This window comes from Hemibagrus wyckioides, linkage group LG07, assembly GCF_019097595.1.
Source record: "Hemibagrus wyckioides isolate EC202008001 linkage group LG07, SWU_Hwy_1.0, whole genome shotgun sequence".
Taxonomy (NCBI): domain Eukaryota; kingdom Metazoa; phylum Chordata; class Actinopteri; order Siluriformes; family Bagridae; genus Hemibagrus; species Hemibagrus wyckioides.
Genome location: NC_080716.1, coordinates 16,268,898 through 16,280,934, shown reverse-complemented (window position 1 = coordinate 16,280,934; position 12,037 = coordinate 16,268,898). Strand labels below are relative to the sequence as shown.

Here is a 12,037-nt window from a genome sequence, read left to right as displayed (position 1 = left end):
GTCTATATTTTTTTTTTTCCAGAACTTAAAATATTAAACAGAAACAGATTTGTTGGCTTTGATCAAATGAAATACAACAGGACATGCAACTATAGGAAAATAATCAACACCAGGTTGCTGTGATGTGCATAGATATATGTGTGTGTGTGTGGTACAATCACAGTGTATGCAGACTGGGATAACACCTAAATTCCCAGTCCAGTCCTGTTGGGTATCTTTCAGAAAAGTAACAGAAAATGAACATTTATAAGAGCTTCTTAAAACATAAAACTATATACACACACACACACAAACATAGAAATATGTTTTATATATTCAGAATAAATCAACAGAAACTGCTTAAATATTTGTAAGTATTTTTAAAGAACTAACTGTATTGGAAAACCAAGAAAACCAGTAGCCATTTAAGCGGAACATTAAGTGAAACCTACGCACTTATGTATTGTTTCATTTCTGGCTGAGCATCTGTGTGTATTTTTGATATGTATATGAATTTCCTTCAACAAAGAACAATAGAGGAGATTAAAGTCAGCAACTGAAGCTGTCCACCAGATGTTTTGCGTTCCATGGTCCTGCATTATTGGTCAAGAACTGCTGGTTCACCATAGCTTTGGTCTTTTGGTACAGGTGGGCAGCCATCTTTAAAAATAAAAAAAAAGGCATATTAAATTCAATAAAAGATCCACATTCACACTTTATATTATCCTTATTAAACAATTTCTGGATACAAATTCATTTTAGTCAGAGATGCTATTTATAATATTTATTTAACTTTACTTGTGTCCAGAAACCCAACCAGAAACTTCCATACCTTTGCTTTGTGGTAGATAGCAAAGGACAGAAGCTCTTGTTGGCCAGAAAGCACTGCAACTTTTCGGAAGCTGAAGAACTGTGCTCTTTTACATAGTCTACTGGAGAAACCAGGTCCACTTACAAAAGGAGAGCTGAAAACAAATTGGTGCATGTTATGAAAGAAAAACCACACTGAGCAGCTCTTACGAAATAGTTCACCTCGTGAACAGTTAAGCCTTACCAACTGATGGCGTAACCAGTTGTGCTGTCTAGAATCTCAATGCTGGAGTCTCCCAGACACCAGTTAACACTGAGTTTTTGGCAATAGTCTGAGCTTACATCTGGTCCCATGTTCTCTCCATTCTGGAAGAAGATGGTAGTTTGTTGGTATGGTGGGATCAGGACGTCTTTCAGACCAGTCCCCAGGCGCTTATTGATGGTGTCAGACACTATATCAGAGCAATGGCTAGTATCACCTGGACAGAAAAACAAAAACAAATAAACAAAAGGGAAAGAAAGCCATTAACATAAACCATCTGAGGTGCATACTGCATTGAGAATAAAATGAGTTTTCCTAAATGCCTCAGGAACCACAAACCCTCCAGCACAATGTAGCCACTCACCAAGAACAGCACTGGTGATGTACAGTGGCTTAATGAAGTGACTCAGAAGTGCTCCCTGAACTCCTGTGACAGTCCAGCGTGTGAGTTTTGCACTGTCAGACATGCAGCAGATGCGAGCACCCCAGATACTTGGAGACAGGAAGGCAGCAGGAATCAGAGAGCCTTTGGCATGGCATTGCAGCTTCAGTGATTGGTAACCACTGCTGTGGGACTTCCTGTGAAGATAACCATTTTCATTACTGACCAGCAATCATTACATTTTTAGTAAATTTGTATTAACCTTTGGACAAAATGTCTGACCTATAGCTATACGAAAGCTAAGCGTTCTCCAGACTTAGACTTGCTTAGTTTTTTAAAAATATCTCAACCACTAAGTTGCTCTAACCTGCTGCCTTCCTGTCACATAAACATTAGATTCTAGGGTGAATGAAAGTCACTTGGACAGTGCAACTACTGACTTCTGTCTATTCAGAATAACATAGATGTCAAGTATGACTGTTGCAAACATGCAAAGTCCAACAACAAAAACAAGTAACGCAGGTAAACTTGACAAACTACACTATATTGGCAAAAGTTTTGGGACACCCCTCCAAATCATTGTATTCAGGTGTGGTATTTCAGGGGTTGGACTTGGCCCCTTAGTTCCAATGAAAGGAACTCTTAATGCTTCAGCATACTAAGACATTTTGGACAATTTCATGCTCCTAACTTTGTGGTAAGAGTTTGGGGATGACCCCTTCCTGTTCCAACATTACTGCGCTCCAGCGCACAAAGCAAGGTTCAATATTTGAGTGGAGACTGCAAGCCAGGCCTTCTCATACAGCATCAGTGCCTGACTTCACAAATGCTTATAGCTGCAACGGTCGGGCCAACTCCATATTAAATACATGTGCATGAAAAGGCAGACGTCCCAGTTTTGACCTGGCTGGCAGTGTCTGCTCTAATTCATCCCAAAGGTGTTCTGCCGGGTTGAGGTCAGGACTCTGTGCAGGCCAGTCAAGTTCCTCCACACCAAACTCACTCATCCATGTCTATATGGACCTTGCTTTGTGCACTGGTGTGTAGTCATGTTGGAACAGGAAGGGGTCATCCCCAAACTGTTCCCACAAAGTTGGGAGCATGAAATTGTCCAAAATGTCTTGGTATGGTGTAATAGAATGTGTCAAGAGAAAAGTTTACTTGATTAGCTAGTAAAGGTTTCTATTAATTTAGATAGTCAGGTTGGTGTTTATACTTTAGCCATTCTAAGCTTCACAGAGTAAACATACACCTTTAATTGTTAATGCAAAATGAACAAATATAAAAGTTTACCTATTTTTAAAAAATGTTTGTATTTTCTCACAGATATGCTCTCCGTCACTCACATGATGTATTGTGCTGCTCCTTTCGGGGTCTGGTTGGTGTAGAGGTGCAGGTAGTTCTTTGGTTTGAGCTGAAGCAGCAGCTCTGTAGGAGCGCTCTGAAATATAGAATGCTCTCGAAGCTCTGGCTCAGAGCTGTAGAACAACATGAGCTGCTTATACAAATATCTGATTAAAAACACAAAACAAAACACAGATATGAACATTTGCTAGGGTATACAAAAAAAGCTACAGTATACAAAGACATTCTAGACAATAATGTGCTTTCGTGTGGCGGAAGGCCCACATATGGGGATGATTGTAAGGTGTCCACAAACTTTTGCCCATATAGTAATGTAGGACGTGAAAGAAATATAATGTGGGATGTGGTAGCTTAGTGGTGAAGGTGTTGGACTACTGATCAGAAGGTTGTGAGTGTGAATCCCAGGTCCACAAAGCTGCCACTGCTGGGCCTCTGAGCAAGGCCCTTAACCCTCCAGTGCTCAGTTGTATAAAATGTGATAAAAAAAAGTAAGTTGCTCTGGATAAGGATGTCTGCCAAAGATTTAGCACAAGCATTATTTAGAGCATTTCTTTTAGAAATATTAATAAATTAACTAAACTAACTTAAAAAAAATGTACCGGAATGGCACAACAGATCCAAAATACAGACAACATTATCATTGTACATCTTGGACACTGGGTTGAAAATACAGTCAACTATTTTTGACTAAGCAGCTGAAGGTAGCTATATCCAAGCGCAAAATTCAAACAAATAGCACTGTCTAGTGCTCCCACCAAAAGCTATGTCCCAAAACATTCACAAACACTGCTTAGACTTGAATGCCTGACTTGAAACGTGATTAACAGGGAAAGAGTCATGTTGCTGTTGCTGATCTGATCGGAGTCCATAATTTGTTATCTGAGCAGATGTTTTACTCTGTACCAGTTATTGTGTAGAGGTTTGTTTAGCAGGGGTCACACACCCATCCTCTTTCCCTAACAATCTGCTCACCAGCAGCTAAAGACAGAAGCAAGATACTCAACACACAGAAACCCAACTGCATTGTGACTAATCTTCTAATAGACTTGCTGCATTGATACTATTTATTTCTATTAAATAAATCTGAAGTTGCTACACCGTCACTGGGCTGGCACTTAATTATTTAGTCTTTAAAACTGCTTTTTTGCCTTACCTTTTAAGGGCTCTGCGTGCAATGACGATGCAATGGCAGTCATGGATGACGGAACCTGTGAAACAGTGCCAACCACTGCAGCAGTTCTGCCCTGTGCCCAATGCCACCACTTCATATTGCTCACAACACCGTCCTCCCGTGTCAGTCACCTCTGTTACATATGCAGAAATTTACAAGCCACTATGTTTGCAGCTGTACAAATGCAAACTGTGTCTACATTCTACACAGCCAAGTTATTTAGTCTCTGCATCACACAAACCTCTCTCCAGGACGAATGCAGCAAGGCAGCTTTTAGTACTGTGGTACTCAGGACATTCCCTCAGCAGTTTGTTAAAGCGCTCACTACACAGGGCCGCAATGCGATTCCTGTGCCACTCTGTGAACCTCACTGAAATCAGTTCCAGGGAATGGATATCTTAATGTTACAGACATTCTCCACAACTATGTGTCTCCAAATTTGTGTCCCAAAAGATTCTGCATAGGGGAGAGTACCAATTTTTATCAAAATTTGAGAAAAGTTGGGAGACATGACTGTGTGTGTGTGTTTACAAAGAAACAGCCATCATGTAGTTTTGAAATATTTGTTAATAATGCTAAATTTTGCTTTAAAAAAGTGTTCATTTCCCCTTTTCAAGAAACCTTTGTGACATAAATGTGAATATAAATTACACACACAGCATATTAAAATTACTATGAATATCAAATGACAAATCCAGCTGACCTCCAATCCTCTTTCCCCTTTTAGGGGAGCACTCAGCTGTATCGACCTGACCTGATAGGATATTCCCTTCAGAAGGGCTGTTTAGACTCTCAAGAGAAAGGCATTCCTCTTCTGACTCATTATCGTCCTCCATGAAGGTTGGGGAAGTCAGCATTTGGACTCTCTCAGACTGCAGTCCAGAGAGATGGGACTCCTCTGATGGAGCTGAATCCAGGGCGTCCGGTGACTTGGATCCGGATCCTGCTGAAGGGTCGGGAAAATCACCAAATTCAAGGTCAGGTGGAGTCAATGAAGCAGGAGGAGGCCTCAAGCTTGCCCTTTGCCCACTGAAGCTGGGTTCCCTCTCTGAGGGGAAGCGCATGACCAGAGAAGCAGCTATTCTGGGAAGGCGTTTCCCTCCTTCACTGGTTTTGGGATCCATGATGATCCTGTAGGAAGATATAGTTATATATACAATATTGCCAAAGGTTTTGGGACACCCCTTGAAATCATTGATTTCAGGTGTGGTTTTTCAGGGGTTGGGCTTGGCCCCTTAGTTCCAGTGAAAGGAACTCTTAATGCTTCAGCATACCAAGACATTTTGGACAAGTTCATGCTCCCAACTTTGTGGGAACAGTTTGGGGATGACCCCTTCCTGTTCCAACATGACTGTACACCAGTGCACAAAGTAAGGTCCATAAAGACATGGATGAGGGAGTTTGGTGTGGAGGAACTTGACTGTCCTGCACAGAGTCCTGACCTCAACCTGATAGAACACCTTTGGGATGAATTAGACTGGAGACTGTGAGCCAGGCCAAAACTGGGACGTCTTCTTTTACATGCACATGAATTTAATGTGGAGCTGGCCTGCCCTTTGCAGCTATAACAGCTTCAACTCTTCTGGGAAGGCTTTCCACAAGGTTAAGGTGTGTGTTTATGGGAATTTTTGACCATTCCTCTAGAAGTGCATTTGTGTGGTCAGACACTGATGTTAGATGAGAAGGTCTGGCTCGCAGTCTCTGCTCTAATTCATCCCAAAGGTGTTCTATCAGGTTGAGGTGCACTGGTGTACAGTCATGTTGGAACAGGAAGGGGTCATCCCCAAACTGTTCCCACAAAGTTGGGAGCATGAAATTGTCCAAAATGTCTTGGTATGCTGAAGCATTAAGAGATACTTTCACTCAACCCCTGAATTAAATGATATGGAGCGGTATCCCAAAACTTTTGCCAATACAGTGTACTAAAAAAAATCAAGTACATATCATGCATTTACAAAATAGTTATGACTACCACTTAATCATATGTACTAATCCCAATATAAACATAGTAAACGTGGTAGATGTACAAATATGACTTTACAGTGGAGTTATTATTATTATTCACAGAGCAAACTGTAGACAAGACAATAAGCTAACGTTAGAATGCTGCAAGCGTCAATAAACTGTACAATCAGGTAACAAGGATTTTAAGAAGTAATGGCACACAACAAATGTATGTTAAAGAGAAAGACATATTAACGTCCCTGAATCTTTTTTGCCCCCCAGATATTTTAACGCACCGTTTCTTCGTTAGCAAACTTTTATCCCAAACAAACATTGCTCCTTACACAATGCTCACGTTTTCCCTAATAATAATAATATTACTAGATGTTTCTTATAGGCTGAAACGCCTGTCAATCACATGGGAGGCGGGGCCACTCTAACTTCCGCCTAAGTTGTGGCGCCACATTCAGATTGAACTCAGAGTTGGCGGGAGATGTGCTGCTGTCGCTGTTTGTCCAGTGCGATATAAATATAAAATTTCAAGATTTTATCTTGCAAATTAGGATATTGACGGAAAAGCATGGAGGATTTCGCTGTTTATGCGGTCTTTGGAGCAGACGAACCGCCGCAGAGGATTGCAAAGTAAGACAAACAAGTGGCTATTGAAGTGATCATAGCGTCTGTTTGTTTGTTTGTTTGTTTATTTACAGATCAAGATGGTGGTGTTTATGTTATGGCCGTTACCCAAAATATTACCGTAGGATCAGCTTTCAAACAAGTCATAGTTTTGTTAAATTCATGTAATTTGTCATGTTTGTGAGGCGGTTTGATCAGACTTTTAGTGCGTCTAGACCAAACAAGGAAAGACCCTTCTAAACCCATTTCATTGTCAAGTCATTAGCTCCACTTATCAAATAGACGCTACAGGGGTTTTAAAGCTAAAACCAACATTTCCTTATCCTATTATGAAATGTTTCTGCTTAATGTATTTTCTTAGAAGTCCACTCCATTATGTCTCACTGTAGTTGGAATTTATAGGCAGTCCTCATCAGGCCATGTAGTCCACACTACAGCACTACAGAGAGGTTTTTTTTCCCCCCAGTGCATACACTGACCAGACATAACGTTTTGACCTGCGTAATATTGTGTTGGTCCCCCTTTTGCTGCCAAAACAGCCCTGACCCATCATGCACTGTGTATTCTGACACTTTTCTATCAGAACCAACATTAACTTCTTCAGCAATTTCAGCAACAGTAGCTCATCTCTTGGATCGGATCACACGGGCCAGCCTTCGCTCCCCACGTACATCAATGACCCTTGGCCACCCATGACCCTGTCACCGGTTCACCACTGTTCATTCCTTGGACAACTTGATAGATACTGACCACTGCAGACTGGGAACACCCCACAAGAGCTGCAGTTTTGGAGATGCTCTGATCCAGTCGTCTAGCCATCACAATTTGGTCCTTGTCAAACTCGCTCAAATCCTTACACTTGCCCATTTTTCCTGCTTCTAACACATCAACTTTGAGGACAAAATGTTCACTTGCTGCCTAATATATCCCACCCACTAACAGGTGCCATGATGAGATCATCAGTGTTATTCACTTCACCTGTTACTGCTCATAATGTTATGCCTGATCAGTATGTGTGTGTGTATATGTATGTGTAAATATATATATATATAATACATACACACACACACACCCCCCAGGTGATTACTTAAGATGATTTCTATTATGTTTTTTATCATGCACATACTGATGTTGTTTATCTGGATACTGGCCTAACATCTTCATTCTTAATTGCAGTCTTCGAGGACCTGTGGGCAGATCTGTAATAGAGCCAAGTGTCCCGCAGATTGTACTCTTTACTAGAGGAAGATGGGAAAACTGTAGTAGTGTTTCAGTCGAGCTCAATGATGAGAAAGACATGCTTATCACTCTGAGCAAATTAACACCATTCAACAAGTAAGAGTACTTGCACAAAGTTGTCTTAATTTTTTTCATCTTCCTGTGAAAGTAAGGATTTGTTGAATTCTAATAATCTATCTGAATGTTTTACATCAGATGTGTTTCTTGGGAGTTAGGAGAAGATGGTGTATGGAGTGATGGAGCGACGTTAAATGTTAATATCGAGGGGGTGAGTGCTATCTGAAATCTTCACTAATGCTAAATTCTAAATGTTGTTGTAGGTCCACATTTTTTCGATTTGGCACATGTTTTATGCCTGATGCCCTTCCTGAAACAACCCTCCCATTTAATCTGGGATTGTGACCAGCACTGAGAGTTAACTCTTCAGTGGCTGGGTTAGCGCCCTGCCCAGGAATCGAACCCGGGCTGCAGCAGTGAGAGCGTGGGATCCTGCCACTGGACCACCAGGAGGCTAATGCTAAAATCTAAATATTTAAATATTAAATATAACCAATTTTTGTGTCTGTTTTTCTCAGATTAAAACTGAGTTGCTTGATCCAGCACTTACCATCACACAAAAGGAATACACTCCAGAGGTGAGGTCTTTCTCTGAATTCCACTTCATTAGTTTATGTGCATGCTGCTTCATCAGTTTCATGTTTAAGCTAATGGGGGAATATGCCTTCTAATTTTTCTATCATTTTTAGTGCAACACCACAAGTGTGGCACCTCGAGCAGGACTGGGGAAGAGAAAACGGTCACGAGGAGAGGAAGAAGAGGGAGAGGACATAAGAGGCCAAGAGAATATTTGCCCAAACTCTTCAGAAAAGGTAACACCACAGCGGCGAGGCAAGAACAATGCCCGCACAGGACAAACACGTCTGTTCCAGCAAAAAGAAGAGCAGAGCACCAGCCGCACTCCTCCAATACCTAAAGCTAAAGGAAAACAACAAACTAAAGCTCCCACCCAGACTGGTGAGTGTGTCTCTACATATACAATAAATGTATTAAAGTTCTTTTTAAATACTTTTTATATAAATGCATTAATGTACATTAACATAGCAGAATGGTTTTATATAAAATCCTCATTATGTGTCCTTTTAAACTTTAATAGATGGTCCATCAGGCCGGTGGGGTCAGACCCTCTGTCCGATTGACCCTCAGACAGCCATACTTATTGGAGGACAAGGTGCACGAATGCAGTTCTGCAAGGATCCCATTTGGAAGCTGTGTACAGGTGAGTTTGGATATGAATTGCTTTTACAACAGGCCAGTTGGGTTTTTTTTTTTCTCCTGTGCATTTCTCACTGTTCTTCATCTTTATATTCAGAGGACTTGTCATGGGTCCCTGCTGAAACTCTGGCCGAGGGCCCCACACCAGAGGCTCGGATTGGCCACACAGCGACTTATGACCCCGATTCAAAACGGATCTTTGTGTTTGGCGGGTCCAAGCATAAGAAATGGTTCAATGACGTCCATATTTTAGATACACAGAGCTGGCGCTGGACTATGGTGGAGGTATTACAAAACTTTTTTTTTTTTTTATTAAAAGTCAAAGCTTATTTGTCTTTAATTTGATGGCCAGTGGAAGAGGTTTCTGGGTATACAGGGAAAATTGAATAAAGGTCAGGAAAGATTATTTGTTGTTTTCACTTTTTTAGGCACAAGGTAAAGTTCCTCCTCTGGCCTATCACAGCTGCACTCTGTTCAGAGGAGAGCTTTTTGTGTTTGGAGGTGTGTTCCCACGTCCCCATCCCGAGCCTGATGGCTGCAGTGACTCTCTCTACATTTTCAATCCTGAAATGGCCATCTGGTATCAGCCCATCGTTAATGGAGACAAGCCTGCTCCACGCTCTGGGTTAGTATTTTATGGAAAGACAAACTGTAAATTGTAATCAAATAATGCGATGAAGTTCAGAGCAACTGTGCTGATGAATGTAAATCTTTTAGCTCTGAATTTTAATGGGTAACTGTCTATAGTATTTACTGCTTAGAAAACAATTTTAATAATTGTTCATTATTATTACATTTTTTTTCTCTATTCAGGCATTCAGCTTGTGTGACGCAGGGGAAGATCTTTATTTTTGGTGGCTGGGACACACCAGTCTGTTTCAATGACATGTTCATGCTTGATCTGTGTAAGAACTGTATTTACACAATGTCTTATTTGTTTTTTCTTCTGCTGGCCCTTTTATACATCTAGTGACTCTCAAATCACACCTAAGAAAATAACCTGGGCATTAAAATGGAATATGTGGTCAAAATCTGGTTGATGTATTTGCAAACTACTGAAACCCAATTATTTTGAACTGAACACACTTTAATGCATTTAATTTTTGAGATTTGTTTTTGTTTGTTTGTTCGTTTGTTTAAAGGCCTTATGGAGTTTTCAGCTGTGCAGACGAGTGGATCAGCACCCTCACCAAGGAGGTACTAATGTCTCTGCTGCTCATTAAATGGTGTTCTTGCTATCCTCTCTGACTGACAGAAGTCTTGTTTCAGCATTATGATGCATTGTTGCTGAATATCTATATTGGTAATACTGACTCAGCTTTAACCTTACTTTTTTGTCATAGCTGGCATGGCTGTGCTGTTCTGTCTGAGTCACATTTCTTGGTCCATGGAGGCTACAACGGAAATGATGCTTTGAGTGACACATTTATATTCAACACAGGTGAAACATGCTGTTCTTCTTACTGTCACTTTATATCCAGGTTTTTTTTTTTGTTTTTTTTTAGCAGATAAGTGTCCACTTTACCAAGTTCAATGTCCATACCTTCTAAATGCACCATTCCATGAAGTATTGGAGAGTCTGATATCTTGACCCAGCATAAAGCAATATGTCCAAAGTTTCTGTAATTATTTTAATAGAAAATGGTCATTTTTCTTCCTGGACATGGTAAATGGTACATCTTGATTTGATTTGAGTGGAGCTGCATTTTGTCCTCTTTGTTTAATAGACACAAATTGCTGGACATCTTTGGCATGTAGTCAGTTGACCTCAACACCTAGAGCCGGACACTCCATCATCACCATGGCAACTGCGTGTGTGAAGGTACCTGACACATCTTGTGAATTCGCAGATAAAAGCTTTCACTTGTAAAGAATGTGCATACACTTATGTGGGTTGTGTATTTCTGGATTCTTTTTTTTTTTTTTTTTTTTTAGCAGCCATGAAAGTTTAGCATTGTCTGTTTTCTTTTGCTATAGGGTTCCTCTGATGATGAAGAGCAGGTTGCTGAGTCGCAAACATTGCTCATATTTGGAGGAGGGGACAACGAAGGCAGCTTCTTCTCTGACCTGATCACTATGCCAGTAAAGGAGCTGTGTAAATAATACTTCCAGCTTTGGTAAAGGCACTGAATATTAAATGGATGTACCTGTTTTGTCATGCTTCAAAGATTTTATGTTATACATTTGTTTCAGAATTTTTATGATGTCTTAAATAGAAATTAGCCATAGGACCTATGCTGATGTGGCATTTTATAATAATAATAAAAGGCTTCAATTCTTATGTGAACACAAGTGAAAGACATTGTTTGAATATGTTTTAAAGGTGTTTTAATAATAATATTATTATTATTATTATTATTATTATTATTATTATTATTATTATTATTAATAAAAAGTCTGTACTGTACAGAAACTGTTGTTGTGGCATATTTGCTGTTCCAAAATTATTTATTCATCTTTAATAGTCCTTTTTTTTTTAAAAACATGGGCCGAGCTTCCTTATAGTCTTGCAGATTTTGCATTCATTAGACATACACAATTTATCAAGTAGCCTCTACTCAGTCCACTAAAGAAAAGCACCACTCTGAGCAGAGAAATCACACTGTAATTGTGCTAGATGTTGTTCTTATACAGATCAGGTTCTGAAGAGTTATGGGTTTTAAACACCATAATTGTCACTTGTAATCATAGGTTGATATATCCATATCCAAAAATTTCCATCTAACAGAAGTCGTGTGGGTAGAAACAGACCCAGTAGAAGCATTGGAAGACTAACACGTGTGCGTGTGTGTGTAAAAAGATGAGCAAGTGTTTAAAAAAAAAAAAAAATCTCAGCATTGCTGCTGCACTTGATATGTCTGATACAAGTGCATCCGTGTTACTGAACATCCTGGCCTATTTCTGTTTATGGACAGATTAGATACAGCAGGTAACATACACATCTCCAGGATTCTTGGTTTAAGCCTAAGTTTCTACA

The 12,037-nt window shown here is 40.1% G+C and overlaps 2 protein-coding genes across 4 annotated transcripts; one reads left to right on the top strand and one right to left on the bottom strand.

The window, feature by feature from the left end:
• Positions 1–32: 32 nt before the first annotated feature.
• Positions 33–6,276, bottom strand: adad2 (adenosine deaminase domain containing 2). 3 transcript variants are annotated; one of them, XM_058394123.1, is made up of 9 exons: positions 6,210–6,276; positions 4,673–5,100; positions 4,211–4,327; positions 3,952–4,102; positions 2,780–2,944; positions 1,416–1,630; positions 1,034–1,268; positions 812–944; positions 33–639 (listed from the first exon to the last, which is right to left on the bottom strand). In XM_058394123.1, exons 1-9 carry the CDS (start codon positions 6,245–6,247, stop codon positions 529–531), a joined length of 1,593 nt encoding a protein of 530 aa, XP_058250106.1. In that variant the 5' UTR covers positions 6,248–6,276; the 3' UTR covers positions 33–528. The 3 variants fall into 3 exon arrangements, with proteins under 3 accessions (XP_058250106.1, XP_058250107.1, XP_058250105.1); XM_058394124.1 differs by having other exon boundaries at positions 4,211–4,339; positions 4,724–5,100; XM_058394122.1 differs by having other exon boundaries at positions 34–639; positions 4,211–4,339.
• Positions 6,277–6,374: 98 nt separating this feature from the next.
• On the top strand, positions 6,375–11,396 carry krcp (kelch repeat-containing protein). Its single transcript, XM_058394028.1, has 13 exons — positions 6,375–6,555; positions 7,726–7,884; positions 7,984–8,056; positions 8,364–8,423; positions 8,535–8,802; positions 8,942–9,064; positions 9,158–9,345; positions 9,489–9,685; positions 9,874–9,965; positions 10,203–10,257; positions 10,404–10,501; positions 10,788–10,882; positions 11,038–11,396. The coding sequence occupies exons 1-13, from the start codon at positions 6,494–6,496 to the stop codon at positions 11,161–11,163; spliced, it is 1,596 nt and encodes a 531-aa protein (XP_058250011.1). The 5' UTR covers positions 6,375–6,493; the 3' UTR covers positions 11,164–11,396.
• Positions 11,397–12,037: the final 641 nt, after the last annotated feature.